The 25,156-nt window shown below is 64.4% G+C and overlaps 4 protein-coding genes across 4 annotated transcripts; 3 read left to right on the top strand and 1 right to left on the bottom strand.

The window, feature by feature from the left end:
- Positions 1 to 212: 212 nt before the first annotated feature.
- Positions 213 to 12,045, top strand: LOC128152216 (uridine-cytidine kinase-like 1). Its single transcript, XM_052810319.1, has 14 exons — positions 213 to 489; positions 677 to 783; positions 863 to 1,033; positions 1,599 to 1,670; positions 1,989 to 2,178; positions 2,288 to 2,349; positions 2,882 to 2,898; positions 3,678 to 3,776; positions 9,903 to 9,996; positions 10,108 to 10,170; positions 10,393 to 10,515; positions 10,593 to 10,700; positions 10,788 to 10,944; positions 11,112 to 12,045. The coding sequence occupies exons 1-14, from the start codon at positions 213 to 215 to the stop codon at positions 11,183 to 11,185; spliced, it is 1,614 nt and encodes a 537-aa protein (XP_052666279.1). The 3' UTR covers positions 11,186 to 12,045.
- A 601-nt stretch (positions 12,046 to 12,646) lies between these two features.
- Positions 12,647 to 14,809, top strand: DNAJC5G (DnaJ heat shock protein family (Hsp40) member C5 gamma). The gene is made up of 4 exons (XM_052809774.1): positions 12,647 to 12,860; positions 13,008 to 13,221; positions 13,340 to 13,493; positions 14,081 to 14,809. Exons 1-4 carry the CDS (start codon positions 12,748 to 12,750, stop codon positions 14,161 to 14,163), a joined length of 564 nt encoding a protein of 187 aa, XP_052665734.1. The 5' UTR covers positions 12,647 to 12,747; the 3' UTR covers positions 14,164 to 14,809.
- Positions 14,810 to 16,539: 1,730 nt separating this feature from the next.
- On the top strand, positions 16,540 to 19,807 carry TRIM54 (tripartite motif containing 54). Its single transcript, XM_052810304.1, has 10 exons — positions 16,540 to 16,826; positions 17,155 to 17,327; positions 17,565 to 17,736; positions 17,823 to 17,918; positions 18,025 to 18,258; positions 18,521 to 18,543; positions 18,742 to 18,866; positions 19,106 to 19,207; positions 19,420 to 19,458; positions 19,661 to 19,807. Exons 1-10 carry the CDS (start codon positions 16,659 to 16,661, stop codon positions 19,669 to 19,671), a joined length of 1,143 nt encoding a protein of 380 aa, XP_052666264.1. The 5' UTR covers positions 16,540 to 16,658; the 3' UTR covers positions 19,672 to 19,807.
- A 4,560-nt stretch (positions 19,808 to 24,367) lies between these two features.
- UCN (urocortin) lies at positions 24,368 to 25,148 on the bottom strand. Its single transcript, XM_052810344.1, has 2 exons — positions 25,046 to 25,148; positions 24,368 to 24,802 (listed from the first exon to the last, which is right to left on the bottom strand). The coding sequence occupies exon 2, from the start codon at positions 24,782 to 24,784 to the stop codon at positions 24,479 to 24,481; it is 306 nt and encodes a 101-aa protein (XP_052666304.1). The 5' UTR covers positions 24,785 to 24,802; positions 25,046 to 25,148; the 3' UTR covers positions 24,368 to 24,478.
- Positions 25,149 to 25,156: the final 8 nt, after the last annotated feature.

Genomic DNA, 25,156 nt, shown 5'->3' with positions numbered 1-25,156 from the left:
CCTCCCGGGCGGCCCACGGGGCCCGGCGCAGCAGCCGCCCCCGCCGCCCGAGGGGCCGCCGCGCGTGGGGCGCGGGCCCGGGGCGGGGCTGGCGTGGGGCGGCGGGGCGGGGCGGGGCCGCGGGGGCCGCCGGGAGCCGTGTGCGGCCGCGGCCCGTCCCGGCAGCCCCCGCGGCCCGTCCCGACCGGTCCGGCCCGTGGCGGCGCGGGGAGATGGCGGCGGCGGCGGCGGGCGCGGGGGAGCGGCGCGGCGCGTGGGGCGCGGCGGGCCCCGAGCGCGGCCCCGGCCCCGGCCCCGGCCCCGGCCCCGGCCCGCTGGGCTCGCTGCTGAGCCGGCTGCCGCTGGCGCCGTCCCCGCGGCGACGGACCGCCAGCCAGTGCAAACCGGAGCCGCCGCTGCTGCGCACCAGCAAGCGGACCATCTACACGGCCGGGCGGCCGCCCTGGTACAGCGAGACCGGCGCGCCCGTGGACGAGGCCTTCGTCATCGGTGAGCGGCGGGCCGGGGCCGGGGCCGGGGAAGGGATGGAGCCGGGGCCGGGGCTGGGGCTGGAGCTGGGACCGGGGAAACGACGGGGCCGGGCCCTGAGCCGCGGCCGGGGCAGCGATGGGACCGGGGCCGGGGCTGGAAGCGGGGCCGGGGAATGATGGAGCCGGGGCCGTGCCCCCACCCGCAGGCCTGTGCGGCGGCAGCGCCTCGGGCAAGACGACGGTGGCGACGCGGATCATAGAGGCGCTGGATGTGCCCTGGGTTGTGCTGCTCTCCATGGACTCCTTCTACAAGGTGAGGGCCGGCGGGGCCGGTGCGGCAGTGACGGTGCCCGCGGGGCCGGTGCGGCGCTGAGCGACCATGGTGCCCGCAGGTGCTGGATGAGGGGCAGCAGGCGCTGGCAGCCCGCAGTGACTACAACTTCGACCACCCCGACGCCTTCGACTTCGAGCTGCTCGTCAGCGTCCTCCGCAAGCTCAAGAAGGGCAAGAGCGTGAAAGTGCCAGTCTACGACTTCACCACGCACAGCCGCCGCCGCGAGTGGGTGGGTGCCGCAGGGAAGCCAGGCTGGGGCCTGGGAGGGGAGGCAGGCCGGGCACCGTGGGGAGAGCCTCCGGGAAGGGGGGGACACCTGTGGCGCAGGGGTAGGGAGCACGGAGGCTGTGGGAAGGCAAAGGGAGGGAGCATCTGGGGGCCATCAGGTGCGGGAGGGTCATTCTGGGGGGACTGGGGGTGTAGAGGCAGGGAGGGAGTATGGAGACACGGAGGTGGACGTGGAAACAGGGGCCAGCGCAGAGTTCAGGGAGAGGCTGCAGTGCAGAGCGTGGAGGAGTGCAGGGGGGATGGGGGCTCGGGGGGAAGGCGTTGGGCAGAGGTTTGGGGTTTTGGAGCAAGGGTGTGGGTTCTGGGTCAGTGCAGGGCTAGGTTATCAAGTGCAGGGGTGAGAAAAAGGGCCCTTGAAGGTTGGGCGATGCAGGATGGGAATCCTGCCCATGGGTGGCGAGAGCCCGGTATGGGTCAGGCGTTGAGGTGCTGTCTGTGCCGAGTGTTGGTGTTGCTGCAGTGTGCGCAAGGGGGGCAGGACGAGTACGGCTCTTATCTGCCCGCAGAAAACGGTGTACGGGGCCAATGTCATCGTGTTTGAAGGGATACTGGCTTTTGCGAACAAGGAGTTGCTGAAGGTATCGCTGCCTGATGTGGCTGGTGGCCCATCTCGGTGCGTGGCGTGGGAGATGTGCGGTGGTGTGCTGTGGGTGGGATGGGTGCTGTCCTGGCCCAGCCCTCGGTGCCACTGGGGCCGGGTGATGGCTGGGGGCTGCGGAGGGGGAGAGGTCCTCCACCGCTTGTTCTCAGAGCACCTCTGTGTCGGAGGCTTCAGGGGAGGCAGCGCTGGGTGCTATTGTTGCGGGGGTCAGAGCTGGCTGGGCTGTGTGCGAGGGGAACGAGGCAGGACTGACAGGGGACTGCATAGGGGGTGCTCACCCCTCCCAGTTTTCCAGCTCCTGGACATGAAAGTGTTTGTGGACACGGACTCTGACATCCGGCTGGTGCGGCGGCTGCAACGCGACATCATGGAACGTGGGCGTGACATCGTGGGTGTCATCAAGCAATACAACAAGTTTGTGAAGCCAGCCTTCGAGCAGTACATTGAGCCCACCGTGCAGGTTGCTGACATCGTGGTGCCCAGGGGTGAGACTGCGCTGTGTTTGCCAGATTCAACCTGAGCACTGGGAGCGGGTGTCCTGGGATGGGCTTGGGTCAGCATGTGTCTGACCCAGCTTCTCTGCTCTCCCGTCAGGTGGGGAAAACTTTGTGGCCCTGGACCTCATTGTGCAGCATGTGCACAGCCAGCTGGAGAAGGTGAGGTGTGGGCTGATTGATTGCTGCTAGCGCGGGCGAGGAGGAAGGAGCACTCTGCATGCAGAGAGGAGGTTGAGGCTGCTCACAGCCTTCTGCTCCTGGAGCACCCAGAGGCTCTCAGTGTTGCCTCTCTCTTTACAAAAGGTCTTAGTGTAGCTCTTGGGGCAGACTGAGCTGCGACATGGGGGCTGGGGCAATGGAGAGTGGGCTGGGCACAGCGCCTGCCCCGGCAGGGGTGCCTGGCATTTACGGTCTGGCCTGGCCTTGATCGCCTGCTGTCCCCCTCAGTCCCAGTCAGCTCTTCGTGATCTTGGCTGTCCCCACCTCGCTGGCCCCTGGCTGCGCCCCGGCAGCCTGCCCTTGCCTCCCGGCTGTGCCCAGCGGAGTTTTTCTTGCTCTTGGTTCAGCCCCAGGAGAAGGGGTGGGAGCTGGACCGGAGCTGTCCTCGGGTGGCTGTGGCTGGCCGGTGCAGTGACTGGATGTCCTTTCTTTTCCCTTTCGCCATGCTGGATGACTCTGCTCTACCACCCAGCGCGAGATCACTGTCAGGTACGTGGGGACCCTGCCAGCCGCAGAGGGGCCGGTTCCTGAGCTGGGGGTGAGGGCTGCTAGCACCCACTCTTCTCCCAGTCCTGCCTGTTCTCTGTCCCTGCTGGCCAAAGCTTTGCTGAGATGCCTGAGTGTAGCTGCTCTTCCTCAACTGCTGAGGTGGCTGTCCTGCAAGCAGCTTCTTGGGGCTTGTCTCACTGCAGGCTCCTGTATGACCTGTCCCACAGCAGCTATGCTTGGCTTGTGTGACTGGCTCCCTGTGCTGCTCCTGTCCTTTTCTGGAGCATGGTTCCTGCCCTGAGTGTGGGATTGCCCCAGGATGCTCCCTTCTATGGGAGAAGTGTCCTCGACAGTCCCTGTTCTCTGAGACTTCATGTCGTCAGCCTCAATGGGACAGTCTTTGTACCTCAGTGCAACCCAGGCAGCCCTGTCCCAGGGTATGTAGCAAGGTCTTGCCCGTGCAATGCTCCTGCTCCTGCTCCCCCAGTGCTGGCAGAAGCTCATGTGTGCGGAGGCTGCTGGCAGCTGGATTTGTGGTCTGGGGAGGTTTGCCCCAGTTTTACAGGGTGGAACTGCTTTGGGATCTCATACCTGGTACCAGACGTGGGGCTTTCCTGGGGATCAGGACGGGAAGGCCAAGCACTTTCTGGTGTCCAGCCTGTGTGGCGGGTGCTCCGGGAGGAGCCTTCCTTCGGCCGGTGGCCATGTCCTACTCTGAGGGGGTCCAGCGCGGTGGCTCTGTGTGCTGTGCAGCTCTGATCACTGCTTCCTTGTTACAGGGCAGCTCTGGCCTCTGCCCACCAAGGGCAACCCCTGCCGAAGACGCTGAGCGTCCTGGAGAACACACCGCAGGTGCGAGGCATGCACACCATCATAAGGTAGGTCCCTGCCTCCTTCGGGATTTCCTTCTCACAGAAGGGCTGTTCTGTAGGATCACACTACAAAACCTGGTGTGAGTTTTCCCTCCTCTGTCTTTAGGGCTTCAGACGTAGGTGTTTTCTTGGAGCAGAACTGCTGAACAGAGCTGGCTCTGGCCTACAGACGCTTTTTTGGGCACATCTGCTCTGGGGCGACTTTCGAGCCACGGGCAGGCTCTTCTTATGATGAGATGAGACTGGTTAGCTCTTTCCTAGCTGGAGCACAGGCGTAGTAGCTGGTGGCATGGGGTAGGTGCCCTTGCTGCCTCTCTCCTGAGGCACTTGGTTTTAGAGCCGGCTTACAGAAGACACCCAGGCTGCTGCTTCCGTGACTTTGCTGCTCACTTGATCTTTTCATTCCCCACCGATGCTCCTTTTTTCCAGGTGACTGTAGCGTTAGTGTACGGTCAAGAGCCGAATCCTGTGGGACCACTAAGACATTCCTTGTTACTGCAGTTGCAGGAGCTTGCAGCCTCTGCGTGCATTTCTGTCGCTGGGTTGTAAAAGAGGATGGGGATGCTGATCTCAGCAGGGCTCTTCTCCTGCGCCTGCTCACGCTCTGGCTGGCCACCAGCACCCATGTGTTTGTTTGGAGAATGTAACCTCACGACCACATGCAGGCTGTGCATCTCCTTGTAGGAAGCAAGGTGTTCCTTCTCCAGGCTCCTCCCGTGACTCCTCTCTGTCGAAGCGCAGGCTCCAAAGGTAGTTCACAGCAGTAAAAACCCAGGCGATGTGCCTTACCAGGTGTAGCACTGCATGTGCACCAGGCAGAGTCCTGTGCCAGCGTCTGAAGCCCACATACGTCAGCCCTAGGCTGTGGACTTCTAGTAGTTCTGAGTTCAGGTCCAGCTAAGGGAACTTTAGAGCAGGTATCGCCTTGTCCCTCCAGTGTCTTCTTGCTCCAGTGCTCTGGCAGCGGCTTCTTCATGGCCTGAGCTGATTTCTCTAGCTCACCCGCCGTCTGTGTGCTCAATGGTAGTTGAAGGTCAAAGCAAGATCCTGGGGGAACAGCACCTCCAGAGGCTGAATGTTGTTTGCTTGTAAAGGAGCAGTTTTCCCTTATCCCGGGGTTATGCAGGGAAAGAAGAATGCAAGCCTTTGTGCGGCAGCCCACCCAGTCTCCTGCCTTCCTGTTCGCAGGCTCTGGCATGGACGTTTTACCTATGGCTCCTCCTGTTCCCTCGGGAGAGCCAACAGCATAACGCTGGTCTGTGCTGCTCTCAGATGAACGTGAGCCTGGGCCGATCCATTAGCAGTGCCAAGGGCCCGGTTTGACCAGCCCTTGTCCGGAAGGGACAGCACTGCAGGCAGGCACTGAATCCTCTCTCATCTGTAGCTGCTGTTCCTGTCTTCTTCCTTGAAGTCTGCGTCCTTTTGCCTTGCTGGGAACGGCCTGTTGTGCCTCCGCCTTTATGCCACAAGCGTCTAATAACCTTAATCTGCTTAGATTTAGGAGTTTGTTCAGCTGCCTGAGGGAGGGAGGGGATCAAACCCATGCAGGCTGTGGTTGGAGTCCAGCAGTGCTGCTGATCTCGAGTTACTGTAGTGGTGCTGTGCTTCTGGAGCCAGCCAGTGTGAGCGGCAGGGCTGCAGGAAGGCGGACTTTGCCTCTTCCAGATGGTAAATGAAAAATACCACATTTATGAGGGGCGTTGACTTGGCCTGTCAGCCACCCCCTCAAATCCTGCTGCAGCCCAAGAAAGCAAGGAAAGCTGAGGCAGTGCTGTTACTAAGATCTCTAAGCTGGGGAACTTTTCTGGTAAAAAGTTCCCGTATTTGGTGACAGCAAGGCAGCTTGTATTTCTGGTGCTTGTAGGTGATACTTGGCAGCGCTCATTTGCTTCTGCGTGACTTCAGCATGGTGTGGAACTGTTAATCGTCCTCACGCGTGACCCTCTGGGCTTCCCTCTGCTCCAGAGGCACTTCTCCCTGCTTGCTGACATTCTCTTGGGCTCCCTGGGGAGGTCCAGACTGGCTGGGGATTGAATGCATGCCTTCTGCCAAGCTTCCCACGCCTCCATGCGTGAAGTTACTGTATCTTGGCATATTTGATCTCTCGTCTTCATTCTGGCTGCCGCAGTGCCATCAGCCCCTTTCCGTAGTGGCAGCCTTCATGGAGTGCTGGTGCTCCCACCAGTACTGCCTTTCAGAGTGCCTTGGCACACCAAACCTGGGGTCTGTGGATGCACCAGAGAGCTGTGAACCAGGATTTCCCTCCAGCCTCCCTTTTTCCATCCTGCCTTTCCCAGTGCAGCTCCCTTGGAGACAGCCTGTTGATCTCAGCTTGCCAGGCTGCTGCCGGCCAACGTCGTTTCCCTGTTTGTTGTTCAACACTGGAGGCTCTTCTGTGCTTCAGCCTTCTGTCTATGAGGGCCCTCCTGGAAGATTATGTTGTGGCAGCAGATGAGCATCTCACTGAGTATAGTCATGGCAAATTCAGGCTTGGCATCTCAGGGAGAAGTGGTTTCCAGAGCGATATTCTGTTATTGTGGAGAGGCAGAAACTGAAAAATAATCCTACACTAGAATAGCTGAATGAATTTATTCATGATCAGGCTGAGGATGGACAGTGTAATAAGGGTATGAGTCATATCTTCCAATGTAGAAGACACTTTGGTATCAGGTCCAGATAGCCAGGGTTTGGTGCCACCTGTCAGGACTCTGCAGCACCTGAACAGTCCTTTCTGCCCGGCAGCAGCCCTGAAGCATCTCGAACTCTCTCTGCCACAGGAGAACAGCATTTCCTTTCCACCGCTTCCATCTTTGCTCATCCACACTCATGGAAAGGCTCTGGGACATACCCTGCGGCGCAGCCTGTGCGTGGCGCGGGTCACCTGCCTCTCTTAGCAAGTTTGCTCTGGCCTGAGCCTTTGGACTTTGTACTCTGGCAGGACACATTGTCCTGCGGTACAGCTGCCCTTGAGAAGCATGTGGCTGTTGGTGCTTCAGTGAGGGGCGGAACGAGGTGCTCCCTGCGTGCCGGGAAGTTGCCAACACCGGAGAGGGTGGTTCAGACATGAAACCTGTCCATGCTCAAGTTTCCTGGGGGCCTGAAATGTGATGGCTGCCTTTCAGCCTTGGACACTCCTGTTCGTGAGCTAAGCCGACACTGTGTTCAGGCTCCCAGCCAGATGCTTGCTGGTCCCTGTCAGGCCACCCGGTGCCTTCCGGCTGTCTCCTGCTGAGAGTGCCAGGGAAGATTGAGGTCCTCAGGAGCCGCTGGCTGCAGTGCTGCTGTGCCCAGCTGTGGGTTCCTGGCTTGCGGGGGTGTGCATGCTGCCCGTGGCTCGGCTCCCCCCTCCGCTGAGGGGGTGGGCAGCGCCTGGAGCAGTGCATGCTCTCAGGCTTCGCCTGGGCAATGGCAGGAGGGTCCGAGCCCCGCGCTGTGATGCAGTGGGGTGAGTGGGCCTGGTGTGCGGACAGCAGTGTCCCCTTTGGGAGTGCTCTCAGCATGGAGGCACTGCTGGAGCGATCCCACTCTCTCATCGCTGCGGGGAGGGTCCTCTGCTGCTGCTGGGGGATGTCAGGGCTGCCCTCCCTCGCAGCACCCCTTCCCCCTTGTGTCATTGGCAGTTGCTTGTCCCCTGAGTAAGGAGAAGTTTCTTGGTTGTCTTTGCCCCTGCATGAAAAGGGAGGCACGCTGGGGCCTTCACAGCGCAGGGACTGAGGATACTCCTCCGTCCCTGGGGCGCCTTTTAGAGGCTGCACAGGAACCTGCCTCTGCAGCAGCACCGATGGACCTGTCCCACCAAGGTCAGGGGCTGGCCGGGGCGGCCGACTGCCCCTGTCTGTGGCAGAGCGGGTCTGGGGCCGGCAGGGCCAGTGTGGGGCTTGTCAGGGGTGGCTGGCTGGGAGAGACCACCCGTGGAGGCAGGGCTGGTGCTGGGCTTGTGCGCCTGGAGCTCGGGTGGTACTGGGGGCTTCCAAAGCTGCCGTGGGTGAGCGTGTGGGTGAAGCCCACCCGTGGGGGAGCGTGCGTGCCGACAGCCCACGCTGAAGAGCTGTAGGCAGGTGCCTGTTGTCTTCTAGACCAGAACTGATTTTCTGACTTCTCTGGGAGCGCCCTGCTGTCCCCAGGCTTGTTGGAAATGTCCATGTTAGTCGGGTTTTCTGGTCACTGCAGAGCTCTCGGGTGCGAGCTACCCAGGTCTGGCTGCAAAAATGTCTCAGAATAGTAGCGACTGTTTATCCTTCTCCTGAGCACTGTTGGCTGGGCTGTCTGTCATCGTGGTGAGATGTGAGAAGTGGCAGATGATGTCTTAAAATACAGCGTAAAAATATTCAGTATCCTTCTGCCTCTTCTGGACTGTTGCCAGTTCTACCTCTTCCATCTGGAAACTGGCAAATGTCTGTAGGGTTCCTTTGTTCCTTACGTTCTCCAGAAAATACTAGGGGTATACGCAGGCTGCACTGCTTCAGGCATGATTTCAGCTGCGTCTTATTAACCATAGTCCTTCGGTGTCAGTCTGCCTCTTGGTTACTGTTCAGCCAGGGAGCCAGAAGCTTGTTCTTGACGGTTCTCCAGTAAAATGGCACTTAAGTTACAACCTGCTACTTACTCTTTTGCCAAAGCAGCCGCAGACTGTGAGAGGTATAGATGGACATTGGTGGATTCTTCATGGTCACGTTTTAAAAGACAAGCAAATCTCAGATTCTCCTCCTTTTCCTGCTGAGTGACCCCTTGCTGTAGGTACTTTGCCTTCAGGAACTTGACACCGACAGTGCTGGTGAAGGAGCTGTTCCGCTCACCTGAAAATACTCTCTGAGTAATGTGGGACTGAGACAGTCCTGCCTGTCTTTAACGAAGTGCTGTACACGCTCGTGTTACTGTGCTTTGAGAACCATGTGTTGCAGGAAACACAAGGTTTTGTGCAGCCGTTTCTTTTGTGTGATGAATGAGTTGGACTACAACACATATGTGTGCTGGTGGTCAAAACGCTCCCAATAAGAAAAGCCAGCCTCTTTCCCCCTCTACCCCTGGCACTGGGATTAGCGTGTGTGCACGTACAGTTGGCTTTACTCCTCCTGAGGGAAAAGGGGAGGTTTCCTGTGAATTACAATCCCATTGTGGTGGTTTTATTCTGGTTTTTATTTATTTTATTTCTTACTGCCCTCAGCACTTCAGTGTTGTGATGAGATAATGCCAGGTATTTCAAAATCTGTCTGATTCCCGGCAGTAGTTTATCTCTAACTTGGTACATAAATGGAGAGGAGTTGAGAACATGTCAGATGTTTTCCCATTGCTGGTGTCAGGTAACCCAGCTGCTTTTGGCTGTGGTGCGGTCTGGTCTCTTCCACGTTGAGATGCTCCTGGAGCCGGCTGTCCTGCCGTGCTGTGGTCCGTCCTGGGCATGCTCACATTCCACCTTGTGCTCCCCTGACAGGGCCCAAGCTAAACACTTGCCGCTTGCTCCTGACTTTCTGTTGCCCCAAGAACCAATGGTGCTGCCTGACTTCTGCTGCTCCCACCCCCTGTTTTTCTCCTGGCTCTTTCCACGTAGTCAGCAGTTACGTCCTAAATCTCCAGCCCTGCAAATCCTCCAGCAGAGATTCAGCAGCAATTAGAGGTCATGCTCGGAGCGAGTAGTGCTGCACCTCTACACTTGCTTCTCAGGCACCTGCTTCATCTCTATTCAGGGTCAGGATGTACATCTACACCAGGCTGCTGATGTTATGCTCACTTATCCCTCCTTTTTGCCATTGGCTTTATTCACTTTGCTAGTCTAGCTAGCCCACCACGCAGAGTCAGCTCTGAACTGTCCCCAGTGTCCCGAAGAGGACTGAGCAGCGTTGCATGGCATCCTTTCACTTTATCTGATCTGCATGATCTGCTGCAGGCTTTATGTCCCCCTTCCAGGGGAACTGAACATGTTTCTTGACCATGTGGTGCCTTCTAGACAACACCCTAGGTCTTCAGCAAGCCCTGAAACATCAATGATTACTAACTGTGTCTCCTCCCTGAGAGGGTCGAGGTTCCCACGGACTGCTCTCTGTTCGTGCCAGCCTTCCTCTGGAGCCCCATTTGCATCTGCGGGGTGGAGCGGGCACTCTGCTCTGATCTCACACCGGTGTTCTCCCTTAACAGGAACAAGGACACGACCAGGGACGAATTCATCTTCTACTCCAAGCGCCTAATGAGGCTGTTGATTGAACATGCTCTCTCCTTCCTGCCACTGAAGGTGAGCAACCGCTCCTCGGGTGCGGCCACAGCCACGTCTCCCCCTCCTGAGCCCCCAGGCCATGCGGGGACCCGGCTTCGTCCACAGTCCCTTCTCCTCCCCTTTCTGCAGTCGGTCACTGTGGAGACTCCCCAGGGGACAATGTACGAAGGAAAGCGGTTCCACAGGCAGAGGGTGAGATGTCCTGGCCCCTTTCTCCCCACAAGCACGCGGCTGCCCCATCTCGGGTCGGCACGGACTGGGAAAACCTGGTGGCTCCTGGGGTCCGTCCCTGTGCTGACGAGCCGCTCGGCAGGGCTTGTTCCCCCCTCCCGCAGTGCCGGAGCCTCAGGAGCGCACGGGAGCGGCTGCTTTCCCTGTACAATGGCAGCAAATGTGGTCTCGTCCCTTGCCCAGATCACAGGCGTGTCCATCCTGCGAGCAGGGGAGACCATGGAGCAGGCCCTTACTGCTGTGTGCAAGGACATCCGCCTGGGCAAGATCCTGATCCAGACCAACCACGACACGGGGGAGCCCGAGGTGAGCGGCACCCACTGCCCCAGCGCGGACCCCGCTGGCACCGCGGGATGGGTGACCACCTCTCCTTCCCTCCTCAGCTCCACTACCTGCGCCTTCCCAAGGAGATCAGCGAGGACTACGTCATCCTCATGGACAGCACTGTGTCCACGGGAGCTGCGGCCATGATGGCAGTACGCGTCCTGCTGGTGAGGGACTGGGGGGGTCAGGGTGTGGGGTGGGGGTGTGCGGCCCTCCTGGCGCCAGCCGGGCTCTCACGGCTCCGCGTGCTGCAGGATCACGACGTGCAGGAGGACAGGATCTTCCTGCTCTCGCTGCTGATGGCAGAGATGGGGGTGCACTCTGTGGCCTACGCCTTTCCCCGCGTCCGCATCATCACCACTGCCGTGGACAAGAGGATCAATGAGGAGTTCCACATCATCCCGGGCATCGGTGAGGGCAGACAAGGGTGTGCTGTGCCTCACGGGCCGGGCCCCCAGCCCCTCGCCCCGGCAGCCTGGTGGGGTGCCCCGCGGCCATGCTGAAGGAGCCCGGGGTGGGGTTGGAATTGCGACGGGGCCGGTGCTGCCATCGCCTCACTCTGTCCCCTCATCCTTCAGGTAACTTTGGGGACAGATACTTCGGCACTGACGGCCCCTCTGCCTGGTGTGAGAGCGACGGCATGGACTGCTGAGTTGGCTGGCCACAAGGCCACCATCCAGGCTGGCTACAGGGCCGGCCCCCCGCCCCCAGGAGGGGCTCTGAGCTGCCAGCCTGTGCCCACTTCCCCGCAGCACGGCGCTGCCAGCCCCCAGCTCTCCTGCCCCGCAGGATGAGCCCCTCGCTGCCAGCCTCTCCCTCCGCCCCGCAGGAGCAGCCCCTTGCGGGCCTGATCCTCCCCTCCGAGAAGGGAGGGAGGGATGGCACCTCCTTGGCCTGTGGGGAGAGGGGGGGTTGCTCCTCACCTCTGGAGACCTGCCTCTGCACCCCAGGCTGGCCATGCCTGCGGGAGGGAGAGGTGGTCTCCCTGCGGCCTGTGCCTGATGAGCTGGTCACCCTCTTCCCTGGGGAGGAGGGGGATGGGGTCTGGTCCCCTTAAGGCTTCCTCCGGGCCCTGGCTGGGTGCCGGGCAAGCTCCCTTGCTGGAATCTGTATTTATTTGTATTTATTTTGAGCAGCTGCCCACCTTGGCTCTCCTGTGGGGCAGGCCAGCTACTTGAAAAACATCAGGGATTGGGGATGTCCTCAAGGAGCCACCTTGTCCCCACCGATCTGACACTCCATTGCCTCCCTGTCCCCGGCCGGCCCCGTGCAGGCTCTGGGCTGGCCGGTGGCGCCGGGAGGGCAGGGGCTGCCTTCGGTCCCCGCGCCGGCGGGAGGGTTTGATATTCAAACGTTCTCCCGGTGGTGTCCCAGCCCCTGGGACCATCCCGGAGCCTGGCGTCCCAGGGGCGGCGAGGGGGGGCTGGCGGGGTGGTGGTCTGACCAGCCCCAGCTGCCACGGCCCACGTTGCTCAGGTTCTTCTTTGAAAAGGCAGCAGCGGCCTCGCCTTGAGCAGGCCCCCACACACCTTTGCTGGCTGAAGAGGCCCCGCTGTGCCCCCAGCCCCGGGGCGCTGCCCCCTCCCCGCTGCCCCGGCTGCCTTTGTTTTGTACCCCAATAAAGGAGCAGCGCGACCCCCCGGGCTGCCGCCTCCTGCCTGACGCCTCGTGCTGGGGCTGGGCACGCGGGGACGGGCAGGGGGTGCTGCCCCACCGTGGGGGTGTCACGGTGGGCCGGGGGTCTGATGGGTATGTCACCAGGTGCAGGGCTGTGTGATAGGGGTGTCACTGCATGCCGGGGGTGCTGGGGTGTGTGATGGGGCTGTCACTGGGGGTGGTGGTGATGCGGGTGTCGCTGTGTGTGGGGTGGTTGGGGTGTCACTGGGGGGGTGACAGGGGTGTCACTGCATGCCGGGCGTGCTGGGGGGTGTGATGGGAGTGTCATTGGGGGGGTGCGCGATAGGGGTGTCCCTGTGTGCCAGGGGAGACAGGCTGTGTGCCGGGGGTGTCGCCGTGTGCCCGGGGGGGGGGTGTCCCTGTGCCGGGGCTGCGTCACCGACAGGGCCGCCACCGCGTACCGGGGCCAGCCGGGGCCGCGGGGCCGGCGCCTGCGCAGAGCGGCGGCGGGCGCGGGCGGAAGCGGCGGCGGGCGCGGGGCAGGGCCGGGCCGGGGGCGGTCGGTGCCTCCGTCCGCCTCCGCGGGGCGCGGGCGCCATGGCGGAGCCCGGGCGGCCGCAGCGGAAGCTGTCCCGGGTCGGGGAGAGCCTCTACCGCGTCCTGGGCCTGCAGAAGGGCAGCTCCCCCGAGGAGATCAAGAAGGCCTACCGGTACGGCGGGGCACGGGCCGGGGGCGGCGGGGGGGGCCGTCGCGGGGACGAGGCGGTGCGGGGAGTGAGGCCGCGGGGGGGGGGGGGGGCGGACAGGCAGGGGTGCGGGGCCCGTCCGGAGCCCACCCCGCCCGCCGTGCCCCGCAGGAGGCTGGCGCTCAAGTACCACCCGGACAAGAACCCCGATGACCCGGCGGCGGCCGAGCGCTTCAAGGAGATCAACAGCGCCCACGCCACGCTGAGCGACGAGGACAAGCGCCGTCTCTACGACCAGTACGGCTCCCTGGGGCTCTACGTGGCCGAGCAGTTCGGCGACGATGCCGTCAAGCACTACTTCCTCATGTCCAAGTGGTGGTTCCAGGTGAGCCCCGCCCTGCTGCCGTCGCGGCTCTGCCCAGCCCGTCCGACGCCGTGATGGCGGCCTGGCCGCTGGCGCGGCGCGGGTGGTCTTACGGGGGCTGCCGTCCCTTCCTCCGCAGGCCCTGGCTCTGTGCTGCAGCGCTCTCACCTGCTGCTGCTGCTGCTGTTGCTGCTTCTTCTGCTGCGGGACGTGCTGCCCGCCGAAGGAGGACGAGTCCTACAAGTACGTCGACCCCAAGGACCTGGAGGAGCAGATGCGTGCGGAGGACAGCGGTGAGTCAGGCGGGCTGTCTGCGTCTCGAGCCCCAATGTCTGAGACCACCTGGCTTTGTCTTGTGTGGGGCTCCAGGGGAGCTCCCCCCATCTCATCTCACGTGGGCGATGGAGCTCTGGCTTGAGGCTCGGATCGGACTTAGCTGCAGCTCTTGCGTAACAGCCAGCCCTCGGTGTCTCCTCTCCGGACCGGGGCTGGTGACGGTGATAGAGGGAACCACTGCACAGGCCACCTCCTTCCTCATTCGCCCTGGGCGAGGGCCCCCTGAAGCCCCTGCACAGGTCTGCGGCTGAGAGACACTTGGGTCCGTGCCCTCCGGGGCGTGGAGTGTGGGGAGAGCAGCTGTGCTCCAGGCTGGATTCGTTCCCTGGGCGCTGGCCATACTCATGTCTACGGGGACTGCCACTGGGCGACTTCTGCAGGTTTCCGTGGGGTGGGGGCTACTACTGCATGGGTGTGCGCTGGCTAGAGGTTTGGGAGCCTTGGTCTGTGGGAGCCTTCCTGGGGGTGCTGGACGTCCCAGATACCTGCTCGCCAGCACCACGGGACAGGGCTGAGCCACTGATCTGCAGCTATTCTTTTCCAGATCCACAGATACCTGTTGTGGCACAGCCCCCGCCTGCCAGCACAGAGCCCTTGCCATCTGTCAGCACCAGGACTGATGCCTGAGGCTGGCCTCAGTCCCACCGGCTCCCCCAGGAATCGGGGCAGGGATCCTCCTTCGGCACTGTCACTTTCCGGGACCCCGGTCACACCACCCATGGTGGCTCTCCAGCCTTAGGGTGGCTAGAATCTCAGGTTAATTTGGCCAGCATCAACGCAGAGGCTCTTCTGCCCCTGCTCGAGCTCCAGAGTGATGCTCCTGTCTCCCAGTACTGGTGGTGGAAGTGGCCTGGAGCCTACGCTGCTGCGCCCCATCCCCAGTGCCTCGCCTGCTGCTGTGCCTCCGCCTGGCCCCAGGCACTGGCAGCCGGCCTGAGCAGCCACAAGCAGAGACCTCTCCAGGCCAGGCTCCGTAGCTTATGAGAGGTAGCCGAGCATATCCGAGACCGTTAGCACTGTAACCTGGGCTGAGCCCGCTACCTGCCCTCATGGGGACCCTCCTGATGGGTGCTGGGTGCCAAACGCTGCTCATGGGGTTGGGGTGCCACCTTCTGTACCCCCTTCCTCTCTGCCCTGCCACGGGCCCGGGGCACTGGCTGCAGCCCACCCTCGCTGCTGCTGGCAGGCTCCCTGCAGGGCTGGGACCCATACAGGCACTTTCCTTGGGTTTGGATAGGTTTTATGGGTACCATTAAAGGATGACAGGAGGGGAGCGTGTGTCTGTGTGGTCTCTCTCGGCAGGGGCTGCCTGAACACTCTGCAGTGGGATGTGCCTCTGCCTGGCCCTGCCCTGTGCTGGGGGGGGGGGGGGGGCTGTGGCCGTGGGTCCCATGGGGGTGGTGGGCTGAGTGGAGTGTGGAGTAGGTGGGTTGTGTCCCAAGTGCAGCTTGAGGGGGTGCTTTCTCGCAGGGGCGAACATCGCTCTGTCTCCTGTCACTTTCCTGGGACAACTCTGTCCCCACCAGCCAGTGATGGCTCCCACAGGGCTGTGCTTTTCCCCCTCCTCACTGCCACGGTACATAGGGCAGCAGCAGCCTGGCCAGGCACCCTGGCCCCACTGGGACATGTGCAGGGACTGTCCCTGGCCCTGTGGGAGATGGCCGTGCTGGGCAGGAGCAGTGATGCCGCGGTGGCGTGGCTTGGAGCAGCTCCCCTGGCCCTGGAGCTCGTTCCACTGCATGTCTCAGCAACTCGGCGTGTGGGTCCTGCTGCGCTGTGCTGCCCCGGAGCCCTGCTCCCGCTTGGGCAGGTCTGCCAGCTGCCTGGCCAGGCTGCCCAGCTCCTGCCCTGCTCTCCTGGGAGCTGTGGCCTGGCTGAGGGCCTGGCCTAGATGGTGCCGCCCCATCCCAAGGGGGAGAGGGGCAAGGGGGACGCGGTGAGCCATTTGCCCTTCCCTCCCACTCCCACAGGCAGCAGCCTCTGCCCGCAGCTGCATGGGCTCTGTCTCACGCCCTAAATATAGCCGGAGTGTCAGGGCGAGCGGTGGGACAGCAGTGTTCCTGGCACTGGCCCTTCTGGGCACCCTTCCATGCTGTTGTTTGGGGGGCCTGGCGCTGGACAGGGTCTGTGGGGCCTGGGGGACCCTGGCCTGCACCCAGCCCCACTGGGTCCTGCGGGTCCTACACCCTCCCAGCTCTGCAGACCCCCTGCCAGCCTGCCCCAGCTGCCCGGGGTCCAGCGGGATGGAGCCCCAGCCTCTCGTCCTGCCCGGGTGGGAGGTGGCAGGGGAGCCCTGCGGAGCCCCTGGGGAGCAGCGCTGCTCATCCTGGGGGAGCGGGGCTCTGCCCAGGCCAAGGGCTCAGGCCTGGGTTGGGGTGGGATGGGAACAGTGGGGAGGCCTGCCTGGGGGGGGCTGTGGCTCAGCCCCCGCTCACCGAGCTGCCTCCCTGAGGCTGCCTGGGCTGCAGGTCCCAGGGGGTTAGCCAGTCCCACGGGTCAGCTGGTCCCCAGGGGTCAGCAGGTCCCGGTTGGTCAGCCCATCCCCAGGGGTCAGCCGGTCCTCGTGGGTCAACGAGTCTCGTGGGTCAGCCGGTCCCAGTGGGTTAGCTGGTCCCAGTGGGTTAGCTGGTCTCAGTGGGTCAGCCAGTCTCCGGGGGTCAGCCAGTCCCTGCAGCTCAGCTGGTCCCCGGGGGTCAGCTGGTCCTGGTGGGTCAGCCAGTCTCGCGAGTCAGCCGGTCCCAGTGGGTCAGCCAGTCCCTGGGGGTCAACCGGTCCCTGTGGGTTAGCTGGTCCCCGCGGCTCAGCCGGTCCCGGTGGGTTAGCTGGTCTCAGTGGGTCAGCCAGTCCCCGGGGTTCAGCCGGTCCCGGGGGTCAGCCGGGCCGGGGCGCGGGGCCGGCCGCGGCGGTGGGCCCCCTCCGCGGCGCCGTGACTCAGTGTCACCCGACGCCGCCGACAGCTGCGGCGGCCCCGGCGGGGCGGGGGCGGCTAAAATTAGCGCCGCGCTCAGCGGGGCCGGGGCAGAGCGGGCACCGGGCGGCCGGGGCCGGGGCCGGAGACGGAGCCGGAGCGGGGCCGCGCTGGGCAGAGCCGGGCCGGGCCGGGCCGGGCCGGGACCGCGGCGATGAACTTCGCGGTGGGGCTGAAGCCGCTGCTGGCGGAGGCGCGGAACATGGAGAGCCTGGAGAAGCAGCTCATCTGCCCCATCTGCCTGGAGATGTTCACCAAGCCCGTGGTCATCCTGCCCTGCCAGCACAACCTCTGCCGAAAGTGTGCCAACGACGTCTTCCAGGTGCGCCCGGACCGGACCCCGGCAGCGGCGGTGGGCGGGGGGGGGGGGCGCTGGGTCCGACCCAGGCCCCGGGGCCGAGCTGCCGGGACCCCCGGCCGGGCCGCGCTCGGGGCGGCTCCCGGTCCGGCGGGGACGGCCCGGTCGCGTCGGTGCGCCGGGGGCCGTGCCCGTGCCCGTGCCTGTGTCCGCGCTCGCATCCATGTACGTGTCCGTGTCCGTGTCCGTGCCCGCGCGGGGGCTGCGGGGCACACAGCCGGGTTGGGGAGGGGGCCGGGCCCCGCGGGGTCTCGCTCCCGGCGGCAGAGCCTGACCCGCCGCCCCCCCCCAGGCCTCCAACCCGCTGTGGCAGTCGCGGGGCTCCAGCGCGGTGCCGTCGGGCGGCCGGTTCCGGTGCCCGTCGTGCCGCCACGAGGTGGTGCTGGACCGGCACGGGGTGTACGGGCTGCAGCGGAACCTGCTGGTGGAGAACATCATCGACATCTACAAGCAGGAGTCGGCCAGGTGCGGGGAGCCCACGGGGGCCCGGGGGACCCCACGGGGGAGCGAGCCCAGTGGGTGAAAGGGAGCCCACGGCGGGCGGGGGGGGGAGGGCTGCAGGCGCAGGGCTGGCTGGGGGGGGGAGCCCACCCGGACCGTTGGGGGGCAACGGGGCCAGGGGGTGTCCCTGGGGCCAGGGGTGTCCCTGGGGGCCAGGGCCCACCGGTGGGCAGCGGTGCCCGGCCCCCCGCCCCCCCGCAGGCCCCTGCACGCCAAGGCCGAGCAGCACCTCATGTGCGAGGAGCACGAGGACGAGCGGATCAACATCTACTGCCTGCGCTGCGAGGCGCCCACCTGCTCCCTCTGCAAGGTCTTCGGGGCGCACAAGGACTGCGAGGTTGCGCCGCTGCCCGCCGTCTACCAGCGCCAGAAGGTGGGTGGCCCTGGGGGGACCAGCGAGGGCCTGGGGGCTGCCCACCCAGCCGGCCCTCATGCCCTTCCCATCCCATCCTGTCCCAGAGCGAGCTCAGCGACGGCATTGCCATGCTGGTGGCAGGGAACGACCGGATCCAGGCCATCATCACCCAGATGGAGGAGATCTGCCGCACCATCGAGGTGGGGGCCGGGGGGTGTCCCTGGGTACCGCATACAGCCCTGGGGCCATGCCCATGGTGGGGACATGGCAGGACCAGGGCAGTCCTTGAGCCCCACGGTCCTGCAGGATAACGGCCGGCGGCAGAAGCAGCACCTGGGGCTGCGCTTCGACTCGCTGTACAGCATCCTGGAGGAGCGGAAGAAGGAGCTGCTGCAGAGCATCGCGCGGGAGCAGGAGGCGAAGGTGCAGCGCGTGCGGGGCCTCATCCGCCAGTACGGCGACCACCTGGAGGCCTCCTCCAAGCTGGTGGAGTCGGCCATCCAGGCCATGGAGGAGCCCCAGATGGCCGTGTACCTGCAGGTCTGTGCGGGCAGGGGTGCAGGGGCCCAGGACCCTCTAGGGGGTCTGGAACTCCCCCAGGGCTGTGTGATGGGGCCACGGGTCCCTGTGGGGTCTGGGATTGCCCCACAGGGCTGCGCAGGGAGGCTGTGGTCGCTCCAAAGGATCTGGGGCTGACCCTGGGATGTGCTGGGGTGGGGCTGTGGCAGGGGTGACATCTGGCTCCTGGGGTCCCAGCTCCCATTGCTCCAGTGAGACACTGACCCCCTGCTTTCCTCCACAGCACTCCAAGGAGCTCCTGAAAAAGTGAGTGGACATGGGGGCACAGAAGACAGGGGCAGGGTGGGGGGCGCAGGGGGCTGTGGCAGAGTTGGGGGGGCACAGGGGCAGGGACAGGGTGGGAGGCATGGCTGTGGCTGGCCCTGCTGGGCCATGGCCAGGGATGCGGGGGCCCCATGGGTGTTGGACCCTGGCAGCTCCCCGGGGGGTCTGCCTGCCCTGCAGGATCACAGACATGTCCAAGGTGTCGATGAGCAGCCGCCCGGAGCCCGGCTACGAGAACATGGACCACTTCTCCATCAATGTGGACTATGTGGCGGAGATGCTGAGGACCATTGAGTTCCAAACAGGTGCTGGTGCTGGGACAAGCGCTGCCATGCCCAGGGGGCATGTGGGACTGCCTGGGGCACCCAGCCCTCAGACAGGCAGAGCCCACCACCACCTCATGCCCTGTGTGGGGATGCGTCCCCTTGTGCACAGGAATGGGGCTGTGCGGCCCCTCAGCACTGCCCAGGGCCAGGCTCCCATGCTGGGCTGCCCACGCCATGGGGAGGGAGGGCCCCAGCTGACCTGTCCCCCCGCCCCACAGAGCCCCTGGGCGAGGATGAGGCAGATGGACCTGGGGACGGCAGCGAGGCCGCTGCAGATGAGGACCGGCTGGACAGCCTGGAGGCACCCGAGGCCACAGAGGGTGAGTCCCCACCGTGTTGTGCCATGTCACGCTGTGCCATGCCGGGCTGCTTTGCTTGGCTACAGGGCTGCAGGGGTGGTCAGGGGCTGCTGTGCCCACGGCAGGCGTTGTGTGCTGTGCCGTGCCCAGCAATGTGTCTGTGTGGCTGCACGGGTCCTGCAGTGTGCCAGGGCGTCCCTGTCTCCGTCTTGTCACCTGCTTTCCCTCTGCAGATGTGGGGCCGAGGCAGAAGCCAGCGAGCTCTCCCCATGGTGAGACCCTCACCGGGACTGAGGTGGCGGGGGGGGATGGGGACGGGGCCAGGCCAAGGGGTGCCGTGGGGCAGAGGAGGCACCTCCTGGGGACAGATGGGGATGTGAATGGGGGGAGTCACCCCTCGGGGCCCCCCCAGGGAGCTGGGCCAGGTGTCCCGGGGTCCCCACCGCACGGTGCTGAGGCCTGTTTCCCACACAGGCCAGCACTGAGCTGGTGCCACGGGGCAGCATCGGCACCCGCCAGCTCATCACTGTCCCTGGCACCCCTCGGTGAGCTCCGGCCCTGCTGCTGTAGTTCCACAAATGCTGGAGTTGCTCCACTCTGACATTAAACCGTGTGTGAGGATGTTGTTTCTGGTGTGGTGTGTGGGGTGGACAGGGGGCTGCCCGCTCCCCCGGCTCTGCACTGGCTCCATGGGGTCTGGCCCAGGCGCAGCCCCCACCCCACTGAGCTGGCCCCCAGCCCCACCACCCCAGCGGTGCCCCCAGGACCCCACACGAAGGGCTGCATCCCCAGGGCCCCCCGGCGCAGCTTGGCCCTGGCAGCCCAGGTAAGGATTGTGCCTGGGAGCATCGCACATCGGACCCTGCAAGTGGGGCTCTGCCCCCCTGCCTGCAGCCCCTGCCTGGGGGCAAGGAACCGCATCCGGCCCCCCCAGCTCTGCCAGCCCCCCCGCTGGGCTGGACGCAGTCTCGGCAGCACCGTCCCCTGGGTGCACCGAGCAAACAGTACTGGGATGAGCTGGCTGAGTACACAGCCGGGAGCGCCACGATCAGCGCCAGGTCGGGGCCCGCACCCCCCGTCCCGCTGGCCGGGCCCCCCGGGAGGGCCGTGGCAGTGCTGGCTGCGTCACCCGCCTTGTCCTGCGCCGCCGTGGCGTCACGGCTGATGCAGCAGATGATGCACGTGGCGAGGGGCTCCTCGTGGGGCCGAGGCTGGGGCTGGGGAGGTCCCCTGAGACTGGGGCACCACAGGGGTGTCCCCTTGCTGCCACCCCCCCGCCTCCACTGGGGCTCAGCAAGGGCTGGCTGCTGGGCCTCTCTGGGACCCCCAGTATCCAGCAGACCTGGGCACCCCACAGCAAGCCTGGGGCCACCAAACTGGCTGGGGTGCAGGATCCTGGAGGATGGGCCCACGGAAAAGGGGGAAGCGAAGTGCCGGTGCATGGCAGGTCCTGGTGAACACGGGGCTGGGACAGCAGCTGGGCCCTGGGGGAGGGTTGCCCGGGAGGCTGGGGGTGCCCTGGCAGCCAAGGAGACCCCTGTGCCTGGGCTGTGCCAGCAGGACCCTTCCCCTGCTACTATCTGGTTCCTGGCCCAGTCTGGGTCCCTACGAGCAAACAGGCAGAGACACCCAGCTGGGCAGGGGATGCAGTGGGGACAGGAGCTGGGCTTGTGCAGCTGCGGGAAGAGAAAACCCCTCAGCTACCTCCCGGGGTGCAGGGAGCTGGAGCCAGACTGCCCCCGGGGCACAGGAACAGCACAGGAGCTGGTGACACAAGCTGGGGCAGAGGACATTCCCATCAGTTACCAGGAAAAACTTCTCCCAAGAGCACAGCAACCCTTAAAATGTGTCTGGGGAGGCCAGGGCAGCTCCAGCTAACCCCAGCGTGAGACCTGCTTGGGGCAGGGAAGTGGGAAAGAGGGAGAAATGCTGCAGCTGAGCCCACCACGGTGTGACACTGCAGGTGCCCCGGGAGAGCCCGGGACATGGCATCACCATCCCTCTCTATGGGACATGGCGCCACAGGTCCCCCCCACAGGACATGGCCCGGCACAGATCCCTCCTCATGGCCACATGCCAAACTCACTCCCACTGTAGATGTGGGCTCCAGCTGCATGGCTGCCAGGGGTTCTTCCTTCCCAGGGGCAGGACTTTGCCTTTGTGTAGGGTCCCTGCTGGCCCCTTCCTCCAGCTTCGCTTGGTCCCACCGGTGGCAGCTCTGCCCACGAGTAGAGTGACTGGTCCCCGCAGATTTGGTGTTACCTATAAACTTGGGCAAAAGTGCTGCCCAGCTTCCCCGACAGCACGTGACACTGGTGCAGTGCCCTGCGGTGCCCACTCACCACCAGCCCCTGGCAGAGCACGGTCCCCCAAGCCACCTGCCGCACCCAGCCATGTCCACCCACCAGACCCCATGTCCCAGTGCGGGCACACATGCTCAGCATCGGCCTAGGATGGGCTAAGCAGTGTCTCTGCTCTCCTGTGTCCCCAAGCCATCGCTTTATGGCAGAGGCAATGTGGCTGGGGGGGCTTGGATTGACCCTGCAGCCCCAGCCTGGCTGCTCCAGGTCACTGTCTGCTCCTTCATGGGCCAGAAATGTGCCCCAGGAGGGCTCACATGGTCCCTGGAGACTGAGGTGAGGCTGCGTGGTCTCTCCATCCCTACACCAGCCATTTGGGGATGTAACATTTGCCTTTCTCCACCCCTCAGGGATGTCCCCCTGTCCCCGTCACCTTCCAGAGATGACAGAGAGGGGCTCACAAGGACCTCAGCAGCCCCTGGGCATTCTTGGGTGCCGCTTCTGGGGGTTGAGGTATCTCAGGAGAGCCCCAGCTTGGTTCTCCTCTATTTCAGGTAGTTTTCTTCCTTCAGCCCCATCTCCAGGTGCTTGTCACCCATTCCTGCCCTCCCCAGCCCCAGTCCATCCCTTGGGCAGCCTCCAACTGCCCAAGGTGGGGTGGACGCTCTCCTTAACCTTGCATGTCCCAGCCCTGGCTATCTCTGGCTGCCTGACACCCTCTCTGCACACTCAGGTGTTTTTAAATCCCTCCTTTGTCACCTGTCCCCTCTGTCTGCTTGTGCCCCCCCATGGTGGATCTCCACCATGGGTTCCCAGTGTCTCCAGGCCAACCCCTGGTACAACCATGTCTCTCCCTGGTCCTGGTGAGCAGCTCTGCTGCACATCCCTGCAGGCACTGACCTGGATGCCTGTGAGTGTGCTGAGCATTACTGCTTGGCTCTGGGGGCCCTGATGGGAGCTGAACTTGTTGAGGGACATGAAGGGCAACAGCAAAAAAAAAAGCTCTCTGTGGTGACACCAAGCTGAAGAGGAGGCAGCAATGTGCCCTCCCAGGGGAGGGGGCCAACAGCATCCCAGGCTGTGGGGGACGAGCCCTCCCCTCCATGCAGCATGGAGAGGTTGTGGATGCAGAGCCCTGGCCCAGTCAGGGCTCCCCGGTGTGAGGAGGATGCGACTTCTGGAATCCAGGGAAGGAAGGGCCACAGCAATACTGCAGGGGCTGGAGCATCTGCTGCATGAGGAGGAGCTGGGACTGCTCAGCCTGGAGCAGAGAAGGCTCAGCAGGATAGAGTCCATGTGAACACATGCCTGATGGGAGGGAAAGAAGACAGAACCAGGCTCTTCCCAGCGGTGCCCAGTGTTAAGACCAGAGGCAATGAGCACAAACTGAAACACGGGAGATTCCACTGAAACATTTTCCCAAAGTTGTGGGTTTTTTTTTTTTTTTTTCTTCTCAGAAAACCCCCTTTTTTATGGTGAGGCTGATTAAACAGTGTGCCTGGACCAGGCTGCCCCAAGAGGTTGTGGGCCCTTCAGCCATGAAGCTATCCACAGATGCACAGAGTGGGAACTGGCCTCTGGAGCACCCCTGGTCCCAGCCCCTGCTCAGGCAGGGTCAGCTGGAGCCAGTGGTCTGGGTCCAGTTGGATTTTTGAGTATCTTCAGGGAGGGAGATGCTCCGGGGAACCTGTTCCAGTATGGCCTTTCTTGCCAGTACAGTCTTCCAGTTCCAAGTTCCTCACGGCCAGATGGACCCTCCTCTTTCAAAGTCCAGATGGACACGGCCTTGAGCAACCAGCTCCAGCTGCCCCTGCCCTGAGCAGGGGGTTGGAGTGGGAGCTCTCCCAAGGACCCTTCCAACCTCAGCCATCCTGTGACCACTCTTGAGCTTGTCCTCAAAGGCCTCTCAGCTTTCCTCAGCTCCTTCGTCACTGCCTCCTGCCAGACCCCACCTACCAGGTCACCAAAACTGGCTCCCTTGAAATCCAGGGCCTGCACCCTGCTGCCTGTGTTCCTGCCTGCCCTCTGGGAGCTGACCTCTGCTGCTGCCGCCATCACATCCCCAGACACTCCCTGAACCCCCCCCCACTGCTCCACTCCTGCTGTGCTGCCCTTCTAGCAGGTATCAGGGAGGTTGAAGGCCCCTGTGAGGACTGGGCCACCCATGAGGAAGCTGAACCTCCTCCAGCTGTCTCAGGAAGGCTTCATCCATGTTCTCTTGATCAGGGATCTGAAACAGATCCCCCTCCCTGCCCTCTGCTCCAGTCGTGACCCCCCCCCCCAGTGTTCAGCAGCACCGTGTCCCCCACAGAGAAGCTCCCCACCCCAAAGTGCCCGTGCACGAAGTGGCCGTGCCCCTTCTGAAGGCCTGTGTTTGTTGTCCCCAGCCGTCCCACCCTGCTGCGGTGCTCTGACAGCAGCTCTGGGGGGGGGTGCCACTCATGTTGCTCTCGTTGCCCCCGCTCGCATCCCTGGCTGCCCGCATGTGGGTGCAGCACCCCTGTGCCCTGCTCGCCAGCGGCGAGGCGCCCGCTATTCCATCGATCTGTGCCCTTCGCTTCCCACCATACCCACGGCTGCCTCCTTGCCTCAGGGGCTGGGAGCTCCTTCCCTCACAGAGACCCCCCACCCCAGGGCCACACGCAGCCCCAGCCCCAGCCCCAGCCTGCTCGGTGCTGCCCACCCAGATGCTCCCGCACGACCCCGGCCCAGCTCTGCTCATCCCGTCCCCCGTGACCCCCGGCCGCCCCCCCCGCACTTGCTCACGCCTCGGGTTTCCACCACGTTTTATTACAAAATCGGTGCGGGGCCGTCCTGGGGCCGGTACCGTGCCCACTTGCCCCAGCGCCGAGAGTGAGGTGGGTGCAGCCCGGTGCCGGTGCCCGTGCAGGTGTCCGTGAGTTTGCCGGTGCGGCGCCGAGCGGCCCGCGGCGTGGAGGCTGAGGCGGTGGCTGGACCCCGGCGCGGTGCCGGGGGGGGCCCGGGACGGCGCTCAGCGCCCGACGGCGTCGAGGATGAGGCGGTTGCTGTCGGCGCGGGCGCGCTGGCTCTGGGCGCGGGCGAGCAGCAGGAGGTGCCGCAGGAGGTGAAAGGTGAGGTCGATGGAGAGCGGCGGCTCGTCCCGCCGCGCCCGCCACGGCTCCGGGGCCGGCGGCGCCAGCGGCGGCCAGAGCGGGCTGTCCCGAGCCTCGGCCCCGGCCGCGGCCGCCGGGACGGAGCCGTCGGGGCGCGCGGGGCGGGCGGCGGCGGGCGGCGGGCGGGCGAGCAGCAGCAGGAGGGTGAGCAGCGCCCGCCGCATCCTCGGCTCCGTCCGCACCTGCGGGGCCGGGGGCTCAGCGCCAGCGGGGAAAGACCGGGGCGGCTCCGGGGACTGGGGGGACCCGAGGGGAAGGGCGTACCCGGCAGCGAGAGGGGAACCGTCCCGGGCGCGGAGCCCCCTCCCCGGCCGCCCGCACCGTCCCGTACGCGCTGCGCCCTCCCCGGTGCCCCGCACCGGCGCCTGCCCGGTGTGCCGCCCCCGTCCCGCGCGCCGCCCCGTAACCCAGGCACCGTCCCGTACCCGGTGCGCTGTCCCCTGTGCCCTGCCGGTGCGCCGGCGGTGGAGCGGAGCGCGATCCGTCCCGCGGGAGCTGAGCCGGCGGCGCGGCCGGTGGTTATATAGGTCCCGGAG

Source organism: Harpia harpyja, chromosome 15 (assembly GCF_026419915.1).
Source record: "Harpia harpyja isolate bHarHar1 chromosome 15, bHarHar1 primary haplotype, whole genome shotgun sequence".
In the NCBI taxonomy this organism is placed as follows: domain Eukaryota; kingdom Metazoa; phylum Chordata; class Aves; order Accipitriformes; family Accipitridae; genus Harpia; species Harpia harpyja.
This window is presented reverse-complemented; position numbering and strand designations above follow the sequence as displayed.